The sequence below is a fragment of the Aythya marila genome (assembly GCF_965140915.1).
Source record: "Aythya marila genome assembly, chromosome: W".
Lineage (NCBI taxonomy): Eukaryota > Metazoa > Chordata > Aves > Anseriformes > Anatidae > Aythya > Aythya marila.
Genome location: NC_139081.1, coordinates 142,228 through 163,303, shown reverse-complemented (window position 1 = coordinate 163,303; position 21,076 = coordinate 142,228). Strand labels below are relative to the sequence as shown.

Here is a 21,076-nt window from a genome sequence, read left to right as displayed (position 1 = left end):
CCGGGCCCGGCGGGGCGGGGCGGGGCGGGGCGGGGCCTCGCCCTGCAGCCAGCGGGGGCGGCGCCGCCGCTGCTCGGCCCGGCGGGTGCGCGGCCCTCCCGCGGGAGCGGGGTCCGGGCCTCTGCCTCAGGGCGCCTGAGGGGCCGTGCCACGGGGGGCCCCGCCGGGTTCCCGCCGGCCGGCGGCGTGCTCCTGGCCGCGGGCGGGGCCGAGGGGAGCCGAGCGTGGCTGAGCCATCCCCGCGGTCGCGCCGCGCCCGCCCGCCCGCCCGGCGTCCCGCTACGCGGCCGAGGGGAGAAGGGCGCTCCGGCCCTCGCCGCCGCCGCCTCGGCAGGGGCCCCGCTTACGCAGGCTCTGTCTGCGCCTTCCAGGCCGGTCGCGAGCCCCGTAGAAAGCAACCCAGCAGACAGGCACTGACACGGTTCCCTCACGGCACGAGCCCCGCCGCGCCGGGCCGCGAGGGAGCCGCAGGCCGCCGGCCGGGCGGAGCCGCCCAGGTGAGGACGCGGCCGCTGCCGGGCCCCGGGCGGCCCCGCGCCCCCGCCTCAGGCGGTCGGCAGGGGCCGGTTGCGCGCGGGAGCCGCCTTCGGTCCCGCCGCTCGCCCCCGCCCGCTCCCGGAGGCAGCGAGCAGCGGGGGGGGGCACCGTGTGCTCGCTCGGTTGCGAGGGGCCTTTTCGCCCTCGCCTTTCGTCCCGGCCTTTTCGTAGCCCCTCGTTTCCGAGCTCCTTTCTAGTCCGCTTGCCCAACCTGGGAGTGCGAGCGACTTAACGGTAAGCGGGTTCAGAGCCTCGTAAAGGAGATGGCCTTGGAGTCGTCCGGGAGAGATCAAGTTCGGTTTGTGCTGTTGTTTTCTGTTTGCTTGTTTTTGTTTTTTTTTTGGTAGTGTACGTGCTTCAGCATAGACAAAGTAAAACCTGACACATTAACTGGGAAAGGTATGTGAGCTTCCTCAATTACACAAAGCAAATACACTGATCAGGTGTTGTATGCCAGCAAAATATTTCTGAGATGAATTTTAGAAGAACTTAAATAAGCATATTTTGTATTCTTGATAAGTTAAATGGTAATATAGAGGAAGAAGCACTCGATTTTTGTTTCTGTGTAGTATCCCACTATATTCTAAAGTATCTCTAAATAAGAATATATATTGGTGGGGGGTTTTGGAGTACAGCAGTGGGGGATATTTAGGGAATCAAGAGTTTCTTCCTGGCAGCTAACTGGGCTGAAAACTTACCTGTTTCTCTCTTTGGTAAAGATCTAGAAAGTGATTTTCCTAGTAGAACCCTAGAGCACACTGGCAATACAATATGCTGCAATTACTTTGGGACGATAAAATGGCATATTCATCAGAGATCTGAATAGAACGACATGAAGCCCTGTTGTGTCCACATCATACGTTTGGCAGTAATCTTGGAATTTATCATGCCAAAAAAATAATTGAATCACACTAAAAGAATAAAAACCAAAAGCACTAGCCTTGAAACAAATCTCTTACCTACCCACATACATAAGCATGTCTGAAATTCTACCACTTAGAGGCACAAGCACAGAACAATACATGATTTGCAGAACAGACACTGTATACTGCAAAACTTCATGACATATGAAATTGTTTCAGCTAATTGTATTAGTAGATAAAACAGAATGTTATGCAGTTACTCTTCCATGCATCATTCTTGCTGTCAATTCACCTGTCATTTGATCGATTGTGTCCCTTTGTTTTACACAGTAATTCAGAGTTGTTTCATAATTGTCACACAGCATGTGAAACTCAGACAGTTTCACAGCAGTCCATAGTCAGGGAACAGGATTTCCCAGGTCACCATTTGTTTAATTCTTGCCATTCTGTCAAAACTCTACTTAGCTTGTACAGTCACTCTGCACTGAAAACTTCACTACATTGCAATAACTCTCACTTCAGCCAGTCATTTCCCTCGGCTGAAGAAGAAAATGAAGTAATCAAATTGTATGAACATGTGTAGACACAAATGATCTTAGAGACTACATATATAAATATTTATTTTACATATACATTGGCTAAATGACAAACTCTAGGGATGTCAAACTTCAAAATATTTTATTTAAAGGAATATTGAATAACCATTTATCGTCATACCTTCCCTGTGTGTCCTTTGCATTTATACTGTGAAACTCTCAGCCCTGCCATGCCAGAAAGATTTGGTTAATGCCATGGAAGTTTGACCCTTTCATCTGAACGTGTGGGTAACAGCGTTGCTATCCTGGGAAGGCCCCAGCAGAGCAAACTGCAATAAAAATCTTCCTTCAAGTCCACTTTCATTGCAATTACTACTGTCAAGGTCACTGCGGCCTCACTCGTAACTTCTATCTCAGAAAATCTCTGTCAAAGATATCTAGCTCTGCAAGCATACCTTGCACTTTGTACAATGTTTTGTTCACGTGAACGTTTTTATCATTGTACCAAGTCTGCAAAGGTGTTCCCCTCCACGTTTTTCTATAGAATGCACAGTACAGTGCACGCTTTACGCCAGCACAAAGGACTCCTTCATTAACGCATGTAAGTCATCTTCAGCAGCAGCCTAAATTATCAGTAAATGTCGCATGAGCATTTTTTTTGCATATTAAAATTGCACACACATGGGAAGGCTGGCCAGTGTAGCTTAGTTGAGGACATGATCCCATCATATTTATCAGACTCTCAGACTGGGCAGGGAGGGCAGGGAGTCCCAGGTGCCTCTGGTCCCCCCGGCCCAGCAGCCCCCCGAGCAGGGTGCCCAGCCCCACATCCCGGCAGCTGCTGGAGACCTCCCCGAGGAGCCCCCAGCCCCTCTCTGGGCAGCCTGGGCCAGGGCTGCGGCACCGCCTGGCACAGGAGTGTGGCCTGTCTTCAGTGCAGGAAAAATTTTGGAATGTGTCCATAAGGTAGCCTAAGGTAGCTAGTAACTGGCTTGTCTGTGGTTACATAGCAGATTAACCTCACTTTTTAGACATCTGCATCTACAGGATAGGCATTTACATCTGTTATGGCTGTTCTGGACTCCTTGTATAACCAGCATAGAAAAGTGAGCGCTTCAGGGGCAAGGGTAATCTCATTTTAAGTGGATGCTTAAAAGACATCAGCACGTACCTTAGGAGTCCTGTTTTCTTCCTATCAGTAATACAGCAAGCTAGGTCTGCAGTAGACATCTCTATCCCATGCCTTCATTTAAACGTCGAATCTCACATCGAATGGCTTGGTAGCTAACCCCTCTCTTTTTCTCACCATCCTTCAGCAGCATCACCTATTTCATCCTCTGCAGAGTTTTCTGCTTGTTTCAAACTGTGTTCAGGAGTCAAACTGTGGTCAGGAGTATACTTCTCTACATCATCTGCATTTGTTGAAACAAAAATAATTTGTTTTATCCATTAGATGAGCACTCAGCTCACTTCGGAGCAGCCAAGGACACTCCAACAGCAATGCTTTAGTCATGTACCACCTTTCCAAGAGGGAATTTTAATTTGGAGGTGAACATATTTGAAGACTTTGTAAAGAAAGCATGCACATTTCACTTACTCTCTGTCAGTGCCTATGGTAATGACCAGAAATGGTAGACCAGGGATCTCAACAAGCTTTTCGTGCATGGCTGTACAAAAGCAGAACACGATTCCTCCAAGTATTTGCAGTTTTCTGGAAAAGGAAGATCACAGACTGCATTTTTCTATAAACAGTATTCGTGGCTTTTTCAGGCCTTTCTCCTGATTTGAAGTTTTTGTCTATCCAGTCCAAGAACAGAAATAAACCCCTAGGCATTACACAGTCAAAGAGGTAACACAGCTTTGCACAGCTAAGGCTGTGTTCAGAACATGGAGTATCGTGAACAACCATGAACAACCACTGTTACAACCCCCACACACACTTGCTTTAACATTCTTAGTGCTGTTCCACCTAGAAGAAGAAAGAAACCAAGCCTATCTGTTTCCTAGGCCTGGGTTGTGACAGTGGGTCTGTTTCCCGTGGGACCTGAGCAGGCTGCTGAAATGGGCCTGCTGGAACCTCATGAAGTTCAGCAAACTGAAATGCAAAGTCCTTCACCTGGGGTGGAACAGCCCCACGCACCAGGAGAGGCTGGGGAGTAACCTGGTGGAAAGCAGCCCTGCAGAGGAGGACTTCGGGGTCCTGGTGGACAACAAGTTTGACATAGAACAGCGACAGCACCATCACAGCAAAAAAGTCCAACAGCAGCCTGGGCTGCATTAGGAAGAGTGTCACTAGCAGCTCAGGGGAGATGGGTTTTCCTCTCTACCGTGTAAATAATAACAATTTACATTCTATTCCTAGATTAAACAGGATAGTGCTCTTGCAGTTTGTGGCTTGCACAACCTTATGCATGTTAGATTGCTAGCTGATTCTTTAAAGGTCAGAGGAAAAAGAGTTCTGACTAAAAGCTGGCAAAATGTAGTTCTTAAAATTAATTGCAGGATTAACCTACTTGCTTTTGGATGGAAAGCTCCCAACGTCTTTCCAACACCAATACTCAGCAGCAACATAAAAAATTACCATGGATCAGCTGATGCTTCCACTAAAATCAGTGGAATTTTTGCTGTTGACTTGAACTGAAAACAACAGTGAATCCTACCTGCATGTTTTAGAAAACAGAAATATTCCATCATCACCCTTGAAACAAAGTAAATGCCCCAGCCTGCTGAGCAAGACTGCTCTGGTGAAGATGTTAAAAGGGTGCTAGAGGTAACCACAAGCAGAGTGTACTCAAGCCTCAGATAAATTTCTTTGTGGAAACTGCTGATAAAGCCATATTTGAAATTATATGCTGAGCTAAGAACGGGAACAGCTGATGTGCCAGCACGCGGCCCTTACCATTCCCAGCTGAGGCAGTGGTGATCCTGGAAGAGCCGGAGAAACACTGTGACGTGGCTGTGGGTTGAAGCACCACGGCCAGATTCCCCAGAGCTCATCTGCCATACCCTGCACTCTGGGAGACCGCATTGCTACAGTCTCTTGGTCACCATGAGACCCCTAAAACTCTTTGTATGTGAGTTAATTGCCAGACTGGGGTAAGTAAAGGATCTTGCTGCCTGCCTTGTTAGATCCCTGGAGCACTCTGTTTGCTTTGCTATTCTTCTTTTCTGAACTATTTTGCTCAGTTTTGTCATGGAGAATTGAAAAGTTTTTCCAGGCTGAACTGATCCCAAGCTGAACTGTACTTAATGTATCTTTTACCTGAATTGGAATATGCCATAGACTATAAGGCGTTATTGTACAACTGTTTTCTTTTCACGTTTCAAGATAGAGATCAAAAGGATATAAACCAACGAAATAAACCAGGGGTGGAGATGAAATAGCTCAAGAGCAGCTGAACACAATCTCAAGTGTTTAGGATATCATTTTTTTGTTGGTGGTGGTGTTTTTTTTTTTTTTTTCATATTGATTATCTTCATTCCTGGTAGAGATGTCAATCTAATGGTACAACAGAATCAGCATTTTTAGAAGTGATCTCTTATTCAGATACCTTCATTCCCCTGCTGGTTTTGCTCTGAGAGGAACCAATCACAGCTTGTCACAGCCTAGTAGCTTAGCACTTTAAAAGATTATTTTAGATGACAGCATATTCTCCTTTTCTATTCTTCCACTCCTTTAACCTACACAAAGGGATAGTAGAGGACACAACATTTTGCAGGTTCCTCTGTGTGTTTCCACTAGACTGACAGAGAAAGGTAATTCCTTTACCCCAGGGGAATCTGTGTCAGACCTATCTCTGGCCACCACACCCACCTCTGGCCACCAGACCCTGTGGTCTCCGTTTCTCTCTGTCTCTTCAACCCTTCTAATTTGCTGGTTTGTGTGTGTGTCTGTTTTCTTATGGTAGCCATGAGGTTCCTGTAATGAATGTGAAGATCTGACCCATGTTTCTAACAGACCCTTCTCCAAAGCAGGCAGTGGAACCAGGAAGTTCCCTTCCTTATTCCTGGTATTTTAAGGGGGACGGGAGGGGAGGGGGCAGCTTACTGAATATCAGTAATCCTTTTTTTCCATCCTGATAACTCCCTATACTTTGAATGCAGAAACTGAAAGAAGAGAAGGGTGGATTTCTTAAGAAATCATCTTAAAATGCTTTCTTTTTTACAGTGTGTATGTAAAATATATGTATCTATGTATTTCCAAATGCTTAAGAAAACATCTTAAAATGGTTTCTAATTCTGTGAAAATCAAAACTTTTGGAAGAAGTGCTTGGAAAGCTTCCTTACACCCCCAGATGTCATAGGGCTCACCAGACCCTGTCATTAAGGAGTTTTTCAGTGCAGATGTAATGTATGAATTCTAATACTCTATCGGAGGTGGAAAGGGTGCGTGCATATTTGTGTGTGTGCTCACATAAATAACTAGGTGGCTTTCAGTCATTTGGATGGCATCCAAAGATTTTATCATGGGTACTAGGCTGTCTTAATAATTGTGCATGGAGGACTCCTCACCACACCTCATCTGAAAATGGAAACTCACTCCTTTAAAGGCCGTATTTCCATGCACAGAAAGCTTCCCTGCAGTCCACCCTGACACACAGGAAAACACCCAGAGACTTCCAAATTACACAAATTAACAGTTAAGAAAGAGTACTATCCCTTCGAGCTGTTTTGACTACATGAGTTCACTACTGAGCTCACTGTTTTTTGTTTTTTTCCTATTAAGGAAACAGAAAATGTTTCTTAATTGTAAGAAAATTCTTCATTTCTGTCCTGAAAATGACATTTTAATTCAAATACAGTGACAGGGAAGTGATGGTTCAGCAAAGAGAGAGCGGAAAATGGTTCACTGGAATGAAACCTTCTTGAACTAGCAGGGACTGACAGCCTTTTCATTTGAGAAAATACTTGCCATCATCAGTCCAGTTACTAGTGGGTTGATGCTCACTCAGAAAAACATGATCGTGTTGCTGGAAGTATGAGCAGAGATGCCAAAGAAACTGTGAATATATAGTGCTCACCAATCAAAGCTCTCACACATCTAGAAATGCATCTTCATAAGACAATTATTTTTACGAAGATCCATCGACAGGATCATAAATTTCTTATAAACGTAATGGACCAAAAAACTGTCTCGGACCCTGCCAAGCAATAGATGGCATAGGTTTCTCTGTCATTATTCTCAGAAAAATGCCATCACATTTTTCAGAGGTCTCAGCAGGGAAGTCTAAGACCCTGTGACTATCCAGCGCCCATGAATGTGTCCTTCAGCCTGCAATGCTGTGAGCCCTTGGATACGCCAGAGACCACAATCCTAGGAGACAGGGGAAAGAAAATGGAAAAAAAAATTAGGCCACAGTGAAGCCTTTCTAAAAAGTGCTGGGGGAACCATTGCTTATTGTGCTAGTGACAAACTTCTGAGGTGTGTTGTCTTGTACTTAGCAATTCTGAGCAGGAATGGAAGCGACTGTATCCGTAACTGAAGTGTAAGATACAAGCAGGTCTTAAAGAGAAGTCTGCAATACTGCAGGCTATAGGCAGCACTTACTTGTCGGGGCTCTTCCCATCTTAATGATTAGTCACTGATTTTTATGTGTATCCATGTGAACAAGCATATGTGCACAGACCCGAACTACCTTACCTTTCACAATAGACAGGCATGTGCTGAGGCAGACAGCGCTTTTTTTTGGAACCATGACACTGCATTTTTAGCACAGCTTTATAAAGCTTCTCATGCAAGTGAAAGGCTCACTCCTTGTTAAGTAGCGTGTCACAGGAAACCAAGGAAAGGAAAACCACTGTGCACCTCTTGTAATTTCCATTTATCAAATTGGTGAAACAAGGGTGTATTTTCAGAAATCTTTAGCAATATTTTTACTGATAACCCTTGTTTCACCTCTACAAGGACACCTAGAAGTAGTAAAATCATTTTTCTTTTTGCATTAAGAGTATCTTAAAATGTACTGTAGCTTTAAAGAGGCAATTAGTATTTTGACTCCTTGTTATTAATTCCTTCATTTCCCTCTTACAACCTTGAGGATTCTCTCTTGTTCCTCCTCCACGTCCAGGAATCCATGTATGAAGTGTATTACTTAATTTCAGTTACAATGTTAATTACAGAAGACAAGCGGTTACTGAATCTTGCACCATAATTAATCAACCTGATATTTACTTACTACATTGTTCCTACCGGATTAAGCTGTAGCTAGACAAGCAGGGCAAGGAAAGTGAGTGACAGAAGCATTATCATGGCACTCTGCCTCCCATTGGGAAAGTTCGTCTTCCTTCTGAAAGAGACGCCTTCAGGGATCATGTAATTTGAATTCCCTGTGAATTTGGTGTCATCTTAGCTTGACCAGCTCTGGAAGAACATATTAACCTCCCCTTGTGATTTTCAGAAAACCATTCTAATTTAGCAAGTAATTAAGGGTCACATGTAGGATAAGGAGCTGGATAAGCTTGGATTACGCACAGGAAGCTTTGTCTCCACAGCAACCCCGGCGGAGAGCTGCTGGCGCCGGGTCAGGCCGTCACTGAAGCCCGCGCTGCATTTCCACCTGGTGAGCCAGTGCTGGAAACAAATGCCCGCAAAGGTGGTCATCGCCAAAAACTCCAGGACAAAGGCTGCAACCAGTGGGAGTGTGCTGCCGAGCAAGGTCGAGAGAAGTCCACAACAGTGACGCTTGACAGACCCCATGTCTTTGTAAGCGAAAATTTCCTCGGTCATCATCCACGACTTTCTCTCAGTGTGAAGCGGCCGGTGTCTGCGCAAGCTGCCGCCGCTAACGCTTGGCCTCCGCGCCTGACGTCAGCCTCTGGCTGGCTGCGGGCCATGCCCACGGGCAGCAGGGCACAGGGCACCCCAGCTCAGGGCATGGCTCCCCATCGCAGGGCTGCAGGCTCTCGGAGACAATCTCCTAGATCTGTTGGGGCGGGCACGGTGGGTTAACTCCACAGGCATGGCTAAAACATCCAAGCAGGTCGTTCGGACACGTACCTTTTATTTTTAGCTTTGAAACCAAGAAAACCGTTTTTCTTTCTTGCTCTGGAGAAACTTTCAGATTTCTATCCAATTTAAAATCAACTCCCCTGACTTCAGAAATTCCTTGTTCTCACCAGCATCTATTTCTATGAAAATATACAGGCTTTCCAGTGGAAGAGGCTTTTTAAAAAGCGAATAAGTTAACATTTTCTGTTAACATGCTGACATTGCTTAATGTAAGAAACATTAGGGAATCCAATTATTGTGCTATAAAGCAGCATTACTAAAATATTATAGGGTACAAAGAGTAGGAATGACCTATTGGATATGAAATGCTTTCTCAATTCATTTGTACCTTAGCTATCTCCTGTGATCTGTGAGGGAAAGAACCACACAGGTTTTTTTCAAAGCTCTCTTCAGAACAAATAAGCATTCTCTACTTTTTGCTAAAGTCAGATGACATTGTCATATTATCCCTTTTAACAGTTGGGCCATTCTTGGATCTGGAATGCAGGTACATCTAACTTTATACCATGCTTTTTGGAAATGCATCTCCATTGTGGATATATAAATGAGGACAATTTTTATTTCACCTTCTCTGCTGTTTTCATGTGCAGCCTTTGTTTCACATTAGACCACCGCTGCTGGCACTGTGGGAATTGAGACACTCCACTCTCTCAAACATATACGTTAGAACTTGCCATAAAAAGAAGACTGTGATGAAGGTGAGCTGAGAACCTGTCACGTTTGTGGCAGCCACTGGCCCCAGCGAGTCTGCAGTGAGCATTAAGTATACTGCTGCTCACAGAAAACTGACCAAAGGAGAGCACTGCATGGAGGAGAGATCTGGAAAACACAGCTATCAGTAAAGGCACACTTCTAACATCAGTGAAGATTAGATGAAGGGGAGCACACCACAACCCATAAAACATAAAAATGGTTCTTTAAAAAAAAAAGAAAAAAAAAAAAAAAACACAAAACAAAGGAATTTACCTTCTGTGTCAACAAGTAACTGTTAAAAAGAATAGTGACTTTAAATGAGTATTGGTTTTAAACAGGAAATTTTGTATTTGTTACAACTGCAGAGTACCTGGAGAGAGTGCTGACAAGGCATAGCATCTCTGCAAAAGCTTTATTAGGAAAAGTGTCTGTGCTGCAGTGTCTGCTTGGCAGACATACAGGACAGATCATCTCTGAGAATTCCTTCCTTTCTTGATAATCCTTGCTCTGCTTTATTCTTTATATTTCACAGTTCCAGGCTAAAAAAAAAAGTCACAATAGTATCTAGTTCCTCAAGTGGTATTACCAGGACAGTTAAAGGACTTGAGCAGTGTTGTTAGTAATAATTTGTTTGCACGTAAAAATGCTGTACAGACTGAGATAGGGACAGAGAACATTTTTTCTCTGGTTATTTTACTATTTTATTTATCATGCTACATCTTTGGTTCCCCTGGCCTGGACTAACATCAGAGTTTCTAAAATAAAGCATCCTTGTTCAAACATTATTATGATACCATTTTGTTGCAGAAAATGTTCTGTGGCTCTTCTCTTGGCTGCAAGTTGTCTACCACACCTTGTTGTGCACGGTATGCTATTGCAGGTGACTTCTGGGTGAGCTAAGGCAAAGCTTCAGCTGTGCCAAAAATTGCTTGGAAGTTCACTGGTATGAATTTATCTTGATATGGAACAAATAAAAATATCCTGCCTGACTTAACAAAGTTCAGGCTGCAAAGTAATTTTTGTACCTATCTTCGTATTGGTTATATTAGTGTATTTAGGCAGGATCAGAATCCCAGTGCCACTGAGGTACAAGGAAAGCTTAACCTGATTCCTGGCAGGACTCAGTTCAGCATCTGATCTAGCAGATGTACCAGCCAAAATTTTACCAAGGGTAACAAGTGAGCCCTAGGATCAAGTCAGACATTCCACAACTTAAGTAGTGTAAAATGCGCGAACAAGGTTATGGTGAAGCTTTGTAGCTTCCACATGGCTCTCAGATACTCTTCAGCAAGCGGTCAACTTCCACAATGGTTCCATTCCAGCCCTTTTCTCTTTAGCACTTTTATTAAGGAAATACTGTTAATGCTGGTGTTCCACAGTAAAGGAAGCAAATGCTTTTCACTGTGCAGAAGGCTTTGTGTTCATATTTGCTCTGGTTCCCAAAATAAATAGCAGGCTAGTTAGCAAAATCATGAGTATGAGGTGAAGGCAAGGCACGTCCTCTTCAGCCACCAGTTTAGGGATGCCATCACAGATTTAAAAAAATGGCAGGAGACACCATTTGCTAATTATTATTCCCAGATCAAAACTAAACCTTAGAAATAATGCTTAGTCATAAAATAATAAAGGGCATTGCTCTTTCTGTGACCTGCTTAGTAGATGAGGCTAGATTTCAAAAAGATGCATAAATTGGTTGGCTAATTCCACAGACACATGAGTTAATGAATTGCTAAGAGCCTAACATGCTTTAAAAGTCAAATGGCTTAGCCTAAATGTGGCCTAAAGGTGCAGAAACCCATGGTAGTAATTGTTATTTTGATAGTTTTAGCTTTCATACACATCCACTGGAAATTGGTGGGGGTATCTCACCATGCAAGGATCCTTTTTGGACCCCAGGAGGCAAGTGCAGTGGCACAAAAGCTCATCCTCTGTCTCATTCTTACCTTCTTTTGTGCTTTACTCAGTTCTAGGGCTGCAGACTGACAATATTCAGTCAGCTCTTCCCAGATCTTGTTGAGTATTTTAAATACCGAACATCTTCACCGCAGTGAGCCCCCTTCTAACACACTCTCCTGCAACTTTGAATGGCGAATTTTGAGTTATATTTTATTAAAACGAGCAATTGTCCTGTTCATGTTTATCTCAAGCAGGGACGAGCTGAGCTGATTTAAAAACATCTGAACCTCTTTGAGCATTAAAAGTTGACAAATTTAGAATCTTTTAAAGCAAATGACCTGGAAGTGAACCATGAAAAACATGGAAGCACCCCCAGCTTTGAACTTTGGCTTCTTGAGCACAGCCTCTGGACAAGCTGCTCGTGTGATCCTCGGCACAGCACAACACAACTAACACCACGCAGTCTTCTCACTGCTTCCCCACTCTACTTGATGAGTCCTTTTCACTTGCCAGGCATCTACCCCATGCTTGGAGTCTCACCTCTGCTACATTCGTTCTCTCGTTTGCTTTACTTCACCTCCCCTCCTTCCCCTGTTTGCTTTCTCCAGGATACTTATCTGCCTCCTGACAACAGGCCTTCCCTCAGCAGTTGGACACGTTTCTAGATACTTCATTGTTTCTCTAATGCAATATAACTGTCAGCCCTAATGGGGAGGACAATATAAGGAATGATCAATCCCTAAAGCATCGCTTGATGGCTGAAGGACCGTCCAGATTGTTTTCACTGCAAGCATGCACTTTCCCCCTTTAGTTTCTACATGCAAGCAGGAAGGAGCTCTTGGTAATTTTGGTACCCAAAGGATAACTAATCAGATAAAAGCCACATTCAATTTAACTTTGTCAAGAATTTTACTGCTCGAAGTAGAAGCAATGTGCAGAATTCAGGGGAAAACATACACTTATGCACTGAGACATGCTCACAGCATCCTGGTCACTCAACTGACTGGCTTCCAGGGACCTTGGATGGCAGGGCTCCCGACCGCAGCAAGCGTGCAGCCGTGCAGGCTGGGCTGCCCCAGCCACCCCACAGCAGCGCTGGGTCACCACACAGGTCCCTGCAGAAGGGTTCCAGAGCACGCGTCCAGCTCTCCTTGGACGTGCATGCCCCAGCCCTGCCCGCTGTGCCCATTTGGACTGTGGCTGTATTCTCTGGTGGCATTAAAACCCCATCCCTTCCATTTGCAGCAGTTCCTACTGAGCTTGGCTGCATCCCCCTTGTCTTTCTTCAGTTGCACTGGAAGCTGCAAAGCCTGTTTCAGGCTACCTGGCAACTGTTTTTAGCATCCAGTGTTACCTAAAGGATGGAGATACTTCTTAGTACAATCAGTATTATAGAAAGAGGTCATGCATTTCCCAACATTACACTTCTGTTCTTTTTACCAGAAGAAGTTAAGTAGTGTTGTTTCACAGGAGCCGCTTCTCACCTTTCTCTGAAACAATGATCACTTTTTCTGCAATGCTGAGCTTGTGACTAGCACTGCATGCAGTATCCTGAAGAATCCAGTTCCTGAGTTGTGAAGTCTGTTCCTTATTGCTGGTATGCTTGTTAGTTTCCAGTCACCGCTAACCAAATGACTAGGCTCTAGCAGCAGCACCTTGCCTGATGCTGTACTTTAACTCCTGGAAAGGCAGTAGCATGTAACGGGAGCACTTTAACAGCTTGTGAGATACTCCCCCAGTGAGCATAGCACGGAAACACAAACAGAAGATGAAGCTTGAAAAATCAGGTGCCTTTTGCTTTGCACACTTCACCAACTGCTGCTTTTGCTTTTTCAGGCAACCTGCATTCCCATGCCTTCCTTTAGTCAGTCAGTCCAGCTCACCATATGACCATTGCCATCAGTCCATCAGTCCTGTAGCTTTTCCAGCTGCTCACTGTGCCTGTGGTGTCTCAGGACACGGTACAGGGCATGTGGGCCTGACTCCCCAGCAACCTCTGTCCTGGGCAACCTATGCAGAAGAGGGGTTGGAAAGGACAAGAGTAAAAACCTGCCCACCTTTCCCTAGGGTTCTTTCCAGACTTGCTGTATTTTCAGTCTCCTGTGATACCCTTCAGGTATTTTCTTTGGAAATAGCAGTCCCTTACTGTCACCCCTTGGGCCTTTTCCCTTCACGTGAACTTCATGAACAGGCTTTACTTCCTTTGGAGAGGACTTAATTATTAAACATTAGCCTAAGAGTGTTTGTGGTGAACTGACATTTCCAAAACGACCAATATTCAGGAAGAGACATTTTCAGACTTTATTGTACAGAGCAGCAGGAAGAAGGATGAGGAAAGGCAGGGAAGTTTCACTCACCTGCCTCTCCTGTGCTACTTGCTTTCCCTGGGGACATTACCAACGGCAGCAGTGGCAGGCAAGTGGCTTTTCCACGTGAGGTGCTGTGCCACCGTACCGGGGATACAGAGGGACAGCTGACAAATCCCCTCTCAGGTCAGAGATGACAGATGTGTTGTCCACTGGTGGTAGGAGCCACTGGCCCAGGTTCACCTGTGAGCTGGCCTGAAGGTACACCAAGGAACCAGTCCCAGCAGAAACAAAAGGTGCAATGCTAATTACAGGTGTGATACTGCCTTTGCCGTGTGACATCTGCTCCATGCACTTTGCAACCACTAAACTGTTTACCACTTCTGCAGGAAAAGATAAGGCTTCCAGACCCAAACCTACCAACGAGGGGAGGTGGTTTAAGGCACCTTCATCTCCCGTGTTAGGTGTAGTAGTGCTGCATGTGCCCCCAGGCTGCCTCTGATGCGGCAACAGCCAGAGCAATAACGCCACCATCCAGCAGGACTGGGAACAGTAGGAGCTGAGTAGAGACCTCGGCTCTCTTGCCTCTTCGTTCCTTAGGACCAGGATCACCTTCACCTTCAGAAAATGAAGGTCATTCCTATTTAAATGTGTGCACGTGCTCATTAGGAAGGGAGGGGGCCTGGGAAGCACCTTGCTAACAGCAGCCAGGCGAAAAGTAAACTGGAGGAGGAAATGGAAAGAGGGTAAGATATGTTTAAGGATTACATCTTGGCATGCGCGGCATGTGATTTTACAACCCATGTCATACTGGTTTGGGGTAAACCAGAAACTATTAATCCCATGGGAAACACAGGAAACCCAAGGGACTACCTCCTGCAAGCATTCTGTGAGAACACAGCAGGTAGCAGTGGTGGGAGCGTCGATCTCTGCAGGCACAATCATACCTGCTGTGGAAAACACATGAAGATTTTTAATTTTTAAGTACATAAACTAGGAGCAGGGGGAAGAAAATATATTTGCTCAATTAGCCTTAAAGGGAACCAAGATGATTTTTTTTTTTTTTTTGTATTGTTTTGTTTTGTTTTTAGTTCTGCATCTTCTGGGACTTTTGAGAGCAAAGACCTCCGCTGAGCTTTAATAGGTGGATGGCTCTAGGAACACGTTTAGAGGAATTAATTGTAACTTTGTCCACTAGAAAGTTTCTTTCTACCAGCCAGCAAGAAATCCCTCGTTTTCATGACAACCAAAAGAAAAGCAAGTGCCCATGCATAAGATTGAACAGAATCCTGTTTAGAATGTGAATAGGGGGACAAATTACCAGGCATAAACACCTCCCCATGTAACTGGCTGTTTGCAAACTAATTGGTCTTTCCAACTGCTGAGGAAAAAAAAAAAAAAAAAAAAAAAAAAGATAAAAGTGATGAAAGGGGGAGCCTTGACTGTTGATTTCTCCTCAGCATGAATAGACCATCTGAGTTGTCTTAACAAAAGATGCATCGTTCTTGTATGTTTTATAGTTTTATCTGCTTCGTCCTTCATTTTATTTTTATTATTATTTTTTTGTCCAGTATGAAACTGTTCAGCCAAGCAGTTTTGAACGATTTAGAGAACTGGCTGGTGGTACTGAGTCTGTGACAGAGGGGACGAACTTGTCATCATCGGCCAACTTCTCTCCGGAGCCCATACATATGACGTACATGTGAAAAATGCAACCTTGCACCTACTGAAAGATCACGCCATATGTCTGTGTAGACTATATATAAACAGATTCAGAAATGGCACATTGTTTTCAGCAGTGATGTTTGCAGTGTCCCGTTCAAATAACTTGCAGGATAATTTTTGCCTGTTGCCAGGTGACATCAGCACTAGACCAGTTTTTTTTTTTTTGTACGTTATCGCTAGGACTCAGGAACGCTTTCAGTAGCAGGGAATTCCAGAATTGGTGTAGAAATTCAGGAGGCAATATCAGCCCACCTTCAAAATAGGTGTAAGATACAGACTACTCAGCATCACTCAAAGCCTTTTTTAGGAAATGTGTATGGATATGGCAAAACTGGGATCTAGGAGCTCCAGATGCAGTTATAGTTAACCATGCAGCCTCTTGCAAGAGGTTTAACACTGTACTCTAATCAAAATACTTTACGTAAAACTGGCAAAAAAAAAAAAAAAAAAAAAAAAAAAAGTAACAAACATGCAAAGCATTACGAAAAAAAAAAAAAAAGAAGTTTCTATCTTTTTCTTTTCTTCATGGGTTCAAAATATTTAGGGTATTTCCATGTATGAATTGTTGCTGAAAACGACGTCCGAGTTATTAATTGCATACCCTGTTTTAAGTAGCAAAAGACCAAAGTTTAAGCTTGCAAAACGCCAAATGCCGAAGCAAGGAGAACGGCAGCACGCTCGCCCCCGAGCACGGGCGCCTCTCCTTCTACAGGGGCGCTTGCAGTTGAGCGTGCCGCAGCTGCTCGTGCCTCGCTTCCCGAGGACAGCGAGCTCCTTGGCACCCGCAGCCCCCCGTGCTTCCGGGGCGCAGCGCCGGCACGGCCCGCTGCTGCTGCTGCTGCTGCTGCTGCTGCTGCCGCCTCGGCCTCGGCCTCGCCCGCGCCGTGCCGGGCCCTGCCGCCGTGCCCAGGCGCTGCCGGCCTTTCCCTTGGCGGCGGCCGCGGCTGGCACGCGGGCGGCAAAGCGGCGAGGGACGAACGCGGCCGCCCCGCCCCGCCCCGCCCGTGCCTTTCTGCGCGAGGTGAGTGTGAGCTGCCCCCCGCAGCCTCTGTCGGCGGGTGAGAACCGTCTCTGCGCGGTTCTTACCCGGGCCCCTGCGGCCACGGGGCCCGCGGCCGGCCCCGCCGGGCACCCGGCACCCGCCGCCAGCAGCCAGCCGCCGGCCTGCCCGCGGCGAGCGGGGCGCGGCTGCCGGCCCGGCACTGCCCCTTCCTCACACGGCTCGGGCCAGCGCAGGGCTGTACCCGAAGTCGGTCACGTCCCTTCAGCTCTCGGCTGCGGCAGGGGCACGGCCGTGCGTGCGTTCGTGTGCTCATACGAGGCGGAGGGGTTGCTTGGGTTTTGGGGTGGGGGGTGCTAAGCCCTCATTAACTCCACTCACGCTGTCTTACTCTGTTTGCCAGTGCTTAAGCACCGCTTTTTAGAAAGGCAACCAATTAGCACCTCATCAGCTCCAATTAGAGGAGACAAAAGCAGTGTAAAGATAACTCAATGAGAGGGGGTGGCACAACATCATGTAATCTCTTAAGACAGCAGTGAGCATTCACTGGGTGAGCTGTGCCGGGCCTATTCACTTTTTTTTTTTTTTTTTTTTTTTTCTCCTCTGGATGCATTTAAGACTTTTTTTTTTTTTTTTTTTCTCTTCTTCTGGGAAGCCGGGCCTCCCAGGAGTCCCAGAGTCTCTCATTCAGGGCTACCTGTTTACAGCTCACCGAACAGAAGGACCTAAACAATCCTATATTGTACGCCTGGTGCTTCCTTAAACTTAGGCCTCCACAATGACATGTTTTCAGAAGCTGGGCAGAATAAGTTAAAGGCCGGCTTTATACTCATTAAGTGTTCTACTTGTACTGTCTTCTAATTACATGGCAGGGCAACAATGTATTTTTTTTTCAATGGAGTTCTTTGGAGCAGTTAATTTGGTGCCTGTACTAAATGCCCCAAAACATTAATTAGTGTGGAAGGAACCCTAATTTCCTCCGTGGCTTTCCTCTCCATTTACTTCCCTTGTTTTCACATAGGCTTGGATGAGCCTCTATAATGAAATTACCTCATTAATGCCTTTATTCTTGCAGAGTAACTCATTCAAGATCTACCATTTAGTTTTAATTTAATGCTGTCAAAAGCAAAAGGTGCATTCATGTCTTTGATTAGTGCTTTTTTTTTTTTCCTCTCTAAAGAGTGGACAGATTTAAATTATTAAGATGGCAAGTAGTGAGTTATAATTGGATACAAGCAGCACTTCAGTGAATATTAAATGCTTTCAAAGCCTGGCCTATGTGGTCTGCTGACTATTAACTGTGTCCAATGAGTTACTCTGTGGGTTTTGAATTAACGGCACCTTAGCTACTGTGAAGCAAATTAAGTTTAATTTTGTTTATAAAAAACAGTGAAGTTGCATTTATCAACATGACATTTAGTTGTAGCAGAGTTCGGTTTTTCCCATTATGCTGTACTGACCGCATCACTTGGTTCCTCCTGCTAATGCAGGGTCTCATCCCATACGTCACAGTCATGCAAAGCCTAGCTGGAGACCTGTTTATGTATGGGCAGCAGGATTGAACCTTTCGTTTGCAAGAGCTCCTCAGTTCTCAACGTTGTCAAGAAGAAATCACCCCAGCCACACATGACTGCACTTTTTCTTTCCTCCACAGTTGTGTAATGCTTTCCAGGCACCAGTCTCATAATATTTTTCAGAGATGGGGACAATTTCACCTAAAACAGAACTGAATAAAAAAAAATAAAAATAAAAATAAAAAAATAAAAAGAAGAAAAGAAACGAAAAGAAGAGGGATATTGAACACTTCTCTTCTGTAGTGTGGAAAAAAATGAATGTATTTTCACAGCAATGGTTTTCTGTACTGACATTTGAGGCTGTGGGTTTGTACGGAAACTCTCCGTGAAGGTGGTAGCCGGGCAGGGGCTGTCCTGGATCTGCATGGACATCTGTACCCCACGTTGTTGCAAAGAAGCTTGCCTTCCCCATGCCTTTCCACCTTGTGCTGAAGGGGTCATTTCTACAGGCAAAAGTGTGATAACATTAATAGAAAACTCTGCTGTTCTGGGTTACGAGAAGCTGTATCCCAGGGTACTGAGGACTAGCATTAACTTCTGTAGATTTCAAATTAAGCCTTTTGGTGCTTATTTTTTATTAATCGTTTAATGTTTATATACAGATAAACAGATGTGAAGTGCTGCGTTTCTGTAACAATGAGGATTACTGGTTTGTTTTGCCTCAGGGAGGAATGCAGCAGAATCCTTAAGCAAATAGAAGTCTTCTGGTTTTTGGTCTTCAGGAATACTGATGTTTCCACAATACTGGGCTTGCCCTTTGAAGCCATAGCAGGAAGCATGCAAGAGAAGCATCTTTAGGGTGAGATATTTTTGGGTTATGATTTGGTATAAAATTTCAGTCTGGCTTTACCCACTGCTCAGCTTTAAGGCCTAAATTATGACAGTAATTTCATTCATATTTTTATAGATAGTAATCTTTAGTAAGTTTTAATTTAGTAAATTTTAATTTTTAATTTAGTAAATTAATTTAATTTAGTAATTTTTTAGTAAATTTTATAGTAATTCCCACTGCAGTTTTTTGATCACTTACAGGCACGATTAGAATCTGTTAAAAGACTGCTTGCAGAGTTCAGTGATACAAAATATGTCTGCTGTTAATTGTGAATGCACACTTACAAACTGTTTTCATACCAGCAAGTGAGCAAGCAGGATTTAACATCTGATCCTTGATCTTTAGTTCTCTCTCTTCTTCCTCCTTTCATTTTTACAACCCATGTCACAAAATAACAGAGATGCACTCAAAAAAAAAAAAAAAAGTGCATGTCAAAAGACTTGAGCAACCTCTAGTCTGCCTGGCATGTGTGTGTTGTAATTTATTGTGTGGCTGCAGTGCTCCCAGAGGTCAAAAATCAGAGAATCACATCCATGGAGACAGAGCCTCTGGAGGGCTCAGAGCAGGTGCAGGCGCATCAGCTTGCTCACAGCCTTGTCCACTTGTCCAAGGCCTTTAAGTTTTGAATACTGTGAAAGGCAGGGGAGCTCTCCCTTGGCCCCTGTTCCACCTGCATAGCAAAAACTTTTCCATATGAAATAATTTCCTTAGCAAGGAAAATTACCGTGTTTTCAATCTGAGCATTAAATATCATATGGTGATTTGTTATGATAAGGTTTTCTAGTGCCATCAATTATAAACCTATCATAGTTTGTGTTCTACATATTATAAATATTTGATATATTTATTCCATATTATACATTATATTTGCACAAAATACCGTACAATTATTATATTGTTGGTTTTGTATTATTTAAATAATTCAATATAATTACATAAAATTATTGTAGGAGTAACCAGGTTACCTTTCCCTGTAGAGTGCATATGTTCAGTTACCACCTTGTGTGGAATGAAGATGTGGCCGAGAAGGCTGTTGAGGTGGCTGAGGAAAGAGAAGGGGACTGACAGGTGTGACCCTTGAAGTGCCATGCAAAAGATCCCTTCTGCTGTCTCCCACCCTTTGCAGCACTTTGGGACCAGCTTGTTTGGCCTTTTGGTTCAGAAGTTGTGTTGGCTACGTCTGTGCTCCAGATGAAACAGCACCAAGAACTGCTTTCTGCCACAAGGCCATTTAGCACAGGTTGGGTAACAAGTGTTTCTCTAAGCCATGTGAAGGCTTCAGTCCAGGGATATTTCTGTGTAACATACACTGCCAAATTTAGGCTTCTCCTACCGTCCAACAGCATTCTCCCCCAGGTCCATGTTAGTCTACTGACTGAAGTACGTGCTCAAGAAGCAAGATAACCAGTCCAATTATCTCCTCATCTACAGGAAGTACACACATTTCAAATTATCACACCATAGCTTTTTAGGAAAAAGTGTAAGGAATGGTTCTTGCCATCCACTTCTTTCCTTTTGAAGCAGGGCATTATGCAGAAAAAGAGACAGAGAAGGCAGACAGGTCCCTTGTGCTGGGAGCTGGAGGTGCGTTTGGTCTCTGCTGTCTTTGTATTTCATGCTTGTATGAAAAAAAAAAAAAAAAAAAGTACTTGGAACAGAGACCAGGAGCCAGGAGTCTTCTCTCTAGGGCAGGTGTCCTTGCTGCAGGATAACCGCAATTGTAGGAGTCACCTAAAGAGCTCAGCTTCTGCTCCATCTGGTCCAGTGACTATCAGACATGGAGAGCAGCTAAGGAGCCCTTTCACCGAATGAGCTAGTTGTACGTGGTGAACCCAGTAAATCTGCATGGCTGCATAGCGGCTCAGTGAAAAACTGGGCGCAGTCTGAGTGCTGATCCCAAGACACAGCCTGAAAACGCTGTAGGACACGCAGATGGAATCTGACATGTGCCTATGCTCAGGCAGAAGGCTTAAGTGGATGTATGAGCCACAACAATCACAACCAAAAACCACTATGAGGATCGACTGAAGTGGCAGTTGACATACATTTTCATTCCTCAGCAAGTATGGAACAAAAAGCAACAGCAGACTCTGGGTATACAGGGC

At 44.7% G+C, this 21,076-nt stretch overlaps 1 protein-coding gene across 4 annotated transcripts in view; it reads left to right on the top strand.

The window, feature by feature from the left end:
• LOC309889443 (uncharacterized protein) overlaps positions 1-21,076 on the top strand; it is a 29,384-nt gene continuing 8,308 nt past the window's right edge. For 2 of the 4 annotated variants that reach the window (XR_014319246.1, XM_082782291.1), the window contains exon 1: positions 16,199-16,586. Coding sequence is in view for 1 of the 4 variants with exons in the window: in XM_082782291.1 (XP_082638417.1) it covers positions 16,215-16,586 (372 nt within the window). In the remaining 3 variants the exon portion in view is untranslated. Of the gene's footprint in view, positions 498-16,198; positions 16,587-21,076 lie in introns of those variants that run through there. The other 2 variants (XR_014319244.1, XR_014319245.1) reach the window with 2 other exon arrangements.